The sequence below is a fragment of the Aristolochia californica genome, unplaced genomic scaffold (genome assembly GCF_029961685.1).
Source record: "Aristolochia californica isolate CCGP_79_NKW_82.1479 unplaced genomic scaffold, dmAriCali1.0.hap1 SCAF_5, whole genome shotgun sequence".
NCBI lineage: Eukaryota > Viridiplantae > Streptophyta > Magnoliopsida > Piperales > Aristolochiaceae > Aristolochia > Aristolochia californica.
In genome coordinates this window covers 39,815,883-39,822,143 of record NW_027182214.1, presented here as the reverse complement: position 1 = coordinate 39,822,143, position 6,261 = coordinate 39,815,883, and the positions used below count along the sequence as shown (strand labels likewise).

The 6,261-nt window shown below is 43.5% G+C and overlaps 1 protein-coding gene across 1 annotated transcript; it reads left to right on the top strand.

Annotated features, from left to right (window-relative positions):
• Positions 1–995: 995 nt before the first annotated feature.
• On the top strand, positions 996–5,404 carry LOC137966001 (APETALA2-like protein 1). The gene is made up of 11 exons (XM_068812431.1): positions 996–1,172; positions 1,382–2,158; positions 2,273–2,298; positions 2,421–2,451; positions 2,551–2,638; positions 2,747–2,892; positions 3,149–3,193; positions 3,311–3,411; positions 3,542–3,678; positions 4,019–4,129; positions 4,957–5,404. The coding sequence occupies exons 2-11, from the start codon at positions 1,578–1,580 to the stop codon at positions 5,179–5,181; spliced, it is 1,491 nt and encodes a 496-aa protein (XP_068668532.1). The 5' UTR covers positions 996–1,172; positions 1,382–1,577; the 3' UTR covers positions 5,182–5,404.
• Positions 5,405–6,261: the final 857 nt, after the last annotated feature.

Here is a 6,261-nt window from a genome sequence, read left to right as displayed (position 1 = left end):
CAACGCTCGTTTTTTCTTTCTCTTGAATATTGTAAATAAATAAATGGGAGTGGGGAAAAAAGGCACGCGAGATATTGTGTGGTGCGGGCAGCTCCGGTCAAAGGGATGCTCGACAGCTGGGGGCCTCGGGCAGGCCACGACGTGTACGGCCAGTGACCGCTTAAAAACGAGGCTTTCTTCGGCGTCGCAACCGATTTATCTTTTCTCACCTGCCGAAACCAACCAAATTAATTTCTGTTTCCTTAAAATATACTTTTTTTACTTCTTAAATGTTGCCATAAAGATCACGACGAAATCCGATTCCACGTGTCCGGTCAAGAGTGCAGACAGGGCGGGTCCGTCTTTACTTTTTTCAATCCATGAATCACGGCGATGGATGTAATCTAGCGTCCGGCCCCACCTTTGATGTCGACGCTTGTCTGTTTCGGGAAAACTCCTAGGAGAAACGTGTTTCAGTTGATTGCTTAAGAGCCCATGGTTTGTTTTGGTAACTGGGCTGAAAGAAAACTCTCAGAATGAGTATCTCGTGGGTACATATTTTGTAGTATTTTTTACTTAATGATTACATGTTTTTCTCGATAAAGAAAAAGAGAAGACGGGAATAACGTCGGCCGGCCTCTTGACCGGCGAGCGATTCCGGGATGTCGCCGAGGAAAAAAAGGAAATCCGCGAGAGTGTAAAAGAGAAGCAACAGATCTCAGAGAGAGCGAGAAATTCCTCTTACAGAAGCCAATGCACTTGAGTTACCGGTAGAGCCGGTGGGTGGGGGTGTACGTAAACGTATTCTCTTTTACTTTTTTGGAAGGAAAAAAGAAAATTTGGTTTCTCTGAAATGATAATAATAACAATTAATAATAATACAAATGCTACATGTTCTTTCACACGTCCCATCTGGTCCTTGGCCCTGAGCGACTGCTCCTTGGCCTGCTTTCCTTCGCTCCTTCTCCTCCAAGCCTCCAACATTATCGTCTTCTCTTTGCTCCCCATCATTCAACGTCTGTCGTTGCTTTTTATACTTGCTGCTGTCTCATCTTTTTCTCGTCGGGGAATCCAGATTTCCGTTGGCTGATTTTACCTCTTATGGAATAGACGCACGGCGGCGATTACCTGACATGAGGTGGTGAAGCCGGTGGAGCTCGTCGCCGGCAACTTTTAAATGCTTTCTCGACAAGGTTGTATTTCTCTCTCTGTCTGGTTTGTTCTGCTGCTTCTTTCTGTGATGGTTTGTGGGGATGAAAAGCTGTTTTTACTGGGTCGATCGTGTGATCTCTTGTTCTCGTGTGTGAAGGACTTTAGTGCTTTGTGGTTTATCTTGGTCTGTGATTTTTTTTTGGTTTTGAATTGTTTGATCTGATTGGGTGCTTGGAATTTTCTGTTCTAGTTCCGATGGATAGAAGATACAGAGATAGAGAGTGATCGGGGCTTTCGAAGTATTCTAAATGCTCGGAGAATTAATGAGTGGAAATGCTGTGTAGAAACACATCGGCACTGTGTTGTCAGTATCTTCATCTTCTGTGGCTTTTTTTCCTCAAATAGTCGCCGGAACATCTCTTGCTAAGGAGCTCAATTGAGAGCCGATGTTGGATCTCAACATTGTGTCCTTCCTCGGAGAGGAAGAGAAGCTGCCGGAAGCAGCTCCGCTGGACGATTCCGGTACTTCGAATTCTTCCATCGTTAATGCCGAGGCGTCCAGCAATGAGGATTCTTGCTCTACTCAGGCCCACCGGTTCCATAATCGCTTCGCCTTTAGCTTTGATATCCTGAAAAAGGCCGCGGAAGATGAAGATGAAGATGACGATGAGGACGGAGAAGAAGAGAACGGGGTGTCGCCGATGGAGTTGAGTCTCGTGACGATGCAGCTCTTCCCGGTGCGAGCTACGGGCGGGAGAGACTACAGTGCTTCGGGACCCTCTTCGGCGTCTTCGTCCTCGTCGCGACCGCATTGGGTGGATCTCACTTCCCGCCAGGTGGACCCCTGCAGTGGACCCATCCCGGTGGTTAAGGTCCTGCAGCAGCAGCAGCAGCAGCAGCAACAACAGCAGCCGCAGCCGCAGCCGCAGCAAGTGAAGAAGAGCCGGCGAGGCCCCAGGTCCAGAAGCTCGCAGTACCGGGGAGTCACCTTCTATCGGAGGACCGGGAGATGGGAATCGCACATATGGTCTCTGCTGCTTCCCGACTATTGAGAGTTTGATTTAGTACCTTTTTGTTTCGATGGAAGGGTCGGTTGTATTAATTTCTTTAAGTTTACTGAATCATGATTCCTTTTGAACAGGGACTGTGGGAAGCAGGTCTATTTAGGTCGGTCACTCTATTTCCTTTTTTTTCTTTTCTTCTTTCAGTTGGAATGTTATGTGTTCTGTTTTGGTATCAGTCTCTCTGGTACTGATTTTTTGATAAATTTGGCTACTCATCCATTGCAGGCGGTTTTGATACTGCTCATGCGGCTGCCAGGTGCATCATTTGAAAGAGACGTATCGATCTTTTTACTGTTCTTTTTTATCTGAACTTTTTCTTATCTGGGAGATATCTGGTGCGGATATTCAACTGCAGGGCATATGATCGAGCTGCAATCAAGTTCAGGGGGGTTGATGCAGATATTAATTTTAACCTTAGCGATTACGAGGAAGATCTGAGGCAGGTAAATATTTTCTCCGGCTTACGCTTTCGTCCTTAACTTTTTGTCCCCCTCGTATGTTTTGGCGCTCTATTTGATGTTAGAGCTTATTTTGTCTGTTAATCTTTTCAGATGAGGAACCTAACAAAGGAAGAATTTGTGCACATTCTTCGTCGTCAAAGCACTGGGTTTTCCAGGGGCAGTTCGAAGTATAGAGGTGTGACTCTCCACAAATGCGGGCGATGGGAAGCACGAATGGGCCAGTTCCTCGGGAAGAAGTAAGTCGCCCTAACACCCTTTTGGATTTCTCAGAATTCTTCCAGTTGAAGCACATTATGTGCATCTTTCGACATTTTAGTCTTAAATTTTGGGCCTTAGGTTTGTGTAAAAAAATCTGACAAGAATATTTTCCTCTTGAATCAAAAACACGTCCCATTTGAAAAGACGCCTGTTCTAATGGAAAAGCTTCTAGCGCGCCCATGTTTTATAGAGCTTGATATCAACCTAGATTTTTCTTAATAACCTTGGATGCAGGTACATATATCTTGGGCTATTCGACAGCGAAATAGAAGCTGCAAGGTCCAACTGATCATGAATTTCGCTCTCCTGAAAAATGAATTTGTTAATACCCGCAATTCTCATCTTCACTAAGGATGCATCCAACACAAATCTCCCTTTTGGTGTTTTGGAACTCAGGGCTTATGACAAGGCAGCTATCAAATGTAACGGAAGGGAAGCGGTTACCAACTTCGAACCAAGTACTTACGGAGGAGAGATTCCGGAGTCTGATAGTGGAGGTAATTCTCCATGTATGAATGTTACCATATGTTATATAATAATTGTTCTTTGTGGGCATTTTTATTCAACTTTGGTTCTCAAATTATCTGTCTATGATTATATCTGACTCTATCTTCCATCCCTGGACAGTGGCCACCCACGATCTTAATTTGAATTTGGGGATTTCTCCCCCTTCTTCTTCTCCTGATCTTACTGGTGAAAGTGGCACAAGTGGCTTTCATTTCCAGTGTGGCCCTTTTGAGTCGCCTGAAATGCGGAAAACTAGGGTAATTGTCTTACTTTATTGGATAATTCGGTGTTTTTATTGTCCTTCATTTTAAGGGCAGAGCACTACAAATGGAGGATCACAGCGCAACTTGTTTGTGGTTGATGAGGTTTTGAATTCTACATCCAAGAAATTTTCTTCTTGGAATGTTTAGCTTTATGTAAAGAAGTGGCGCTCAAGTTTCCTTGATATTGATTTTCAGTGAGAGGAATACCTTGATAATTTAGAAGCTGCATTTGTTGATTAGGTTGTGTTATGCGCTGCTCTGAAAAATTAGCTTCATAAAGGGGAAGGGACTATCTGAAAGTTGATTTCCGGTATGTTATGTTATATATTTGCAGACAGAGAACCCTGGTCCACTGCCAACTGCTCAACCTCAATACATACCGGTGGTACCCCAGCACCCCCCTCTCTGGACTGGTCTTTACCCTGGCTTCTTTCCCAACTTTGAGGTAATTTCCGAAATTTCCTTGTTAGTATATTAATGAATAATGCCTTATACATGGCTTTTGTATATCATATTTCTCACATGACCTTAAACAATGGGTGACGTCTCACGAAGATTTATTGTATAACATCAGAAACATCTCGGATTTTTTAGAGCTTATAGAGCTTACACCCTTTTGACACCCTCTCTTACGGCAATGTCCCTATAAATATGTGTTACATCTTGATAGCACAATTATAAAGTATGTTACAAGGATTTTTCAGATGTCTGTCCAAAACACATTGGGTTTTAGGAAACCAGATACATTATGGATTTCACAAATGCTAATGCCTGCCTAAAATATGGTGAACCATGGTGACAGTCCTGTATTTATGGTAGAGAACCATATTAACTCTTGACTTTTTCACCTGTAGTTGTGGTTCTCTACTCCAAAGTCCTTACCTTGGCAGTGATTATCGGTCAACAATAGTCATTCTCATATCCTGTTGCATTGGTGGCTGAATGGCCACATGGGGTTCCTAATATGAGGTTTGGGTTCAACACTCACCAGGGCAAAAGGGGTGTGATGTGCATGTGTACCCAAACATCTTCTGTTGCATTTGTGTGTATAGATATGGAAAATGTTTAATTGTCTCCTCTCTCTGTTCCTTTATATCAAATTTAGCTTATGTCAGCTGATCTTGGTAATTCACTTTGGGTAATGGAAAAGTTTTAGTTTCAGATCTCAACCTGCATTTGTGATTGTCTTGTGTACATAGACTGTTAATTGGATAGAAAGATCTTCTTTCACTCAAGTCTCTGAGGTCATCGGACCTTAATTTGAATTTACAGGAAAGACTTAAAGAGAAGAGGGTTGAAATTGGCTCACCGCCTGTCTCCAACTGGGCATGGCAGCAAAATGGTTCTGCTGCCCCTGTGCCGGTATTCTCTTCTGCAGCATCATCAGGATTCTCAACCATTTCAACTTCATCAGCTGCCCTTCAACCACCGCTTCCTACTGCTTCCAGTCTCCGTTTCCCTCCCGCCAACTCTCATTGCTATTACTACCGGAGCTGAGCAGGCAATCAAAATAAGTACGATAGATTTATATATATGATGCTTGTTTCACATATGTATGTAATCTCTGTATTGTTCTACTCTTTCATCCTTAACACATCAAAACTATCTCCCGCACAAATATGGTGTGTCTGGGTTAGTGTTTAGGTTTTGCTAGGGTTTAAACTTAAGGTTTGCAGTGTAGCTTCTCCTGGAATATGCTTGCTTCTAATAAAATGACTGTTTCTTGAAGGGCCAAGAGAAATATGAAAAATGGATGTCTTCTTTTACTTTTTGTTTTTAATTTAAGCTTGAATACTGTGAAGATGATGCTAGAATAGTCGATGAAGGAAAAGCTGCCGTGCACCTTTCGGTTCCCACGAAGCTCAGGGGATTTGTACTGTAGCCTTGGTGGGTTTATTATCCTTCGTCAAATCAAATCAGTCAAACAAAAGTGAGAAAAGAAAGAGACTCCCATGAGTCCATGACCACGGACGTGCTGAGACCCGAGAGCGAGGAACGTACGCTGGTAGGCGTTAAATTCGCGTCGGCTACTCAGCGCTCTTTCTGCTGATTTTCCGGTTGGGGCTGGTTAATGAGTGCGAGCTGTGTGAGTGTGAGTGTAGCCGCGTCAAGAGCATCTTCAGGAAGCGGGGATTCTGTCAGCTGCTACCCCTTGTTCATCCACTATATATTTTCTTTTCTCGCTTCGTACCGGATCTTCATCTGCTTCTCTTCTTGGTACGTACAGTGGCCTACTGGATCGTCGAGTGAAAGCCGCACCTAGTAGAGTGTACTCTGTACTCTGCTCCTGCTGGGCTTGATGTGCTCACTCGATGGGTTGTCAGCAGGTTTACTACCAGTAGAACGGATAGAGAGAAAAGGTGCTGGCTGAATTGAACAGAAAAAATCTTTAAAAGTTACAAAACATGAAAAAAACAGTAAAAGATTTATACAGAGACGAATCTTAAAAGCAGAGAGAGGAATGAAGACGTAGATAAATTTCCAAGGCCGCCGAAGAAGCTCAACTACAAAGACGCGAGTCACCACCCTTTTCCGTCGATGAAGAGCATCAAATTTTCAATCCTCGCTATAAATCTA

Bases quoted from the DNA above. Each gene is read 5' to 3' on its own strand.
- LOC137966001 (XM_068812431.1), top strand. From the start codon at position 1,578: ATGTTGGATCTCAACATTGTGTCCTTCCTCGGAGAGGAAGAGAAGCTG. The intron at 2,893-3,148 runs GTAAGTCGCCCT...CCTTGGATGCAG, and splicing joins GGCCAGTTCCTCGGGAAGAA to GTACATATATCTTGGGCTAT. The intron at 4,130-4,956 runs GTAATTTCCGAA...TTGAATTTACAG, and splicing joins GCTTCTTTCCCAACTTTGAG to GAAAGACTTAAAGAGAAGAG.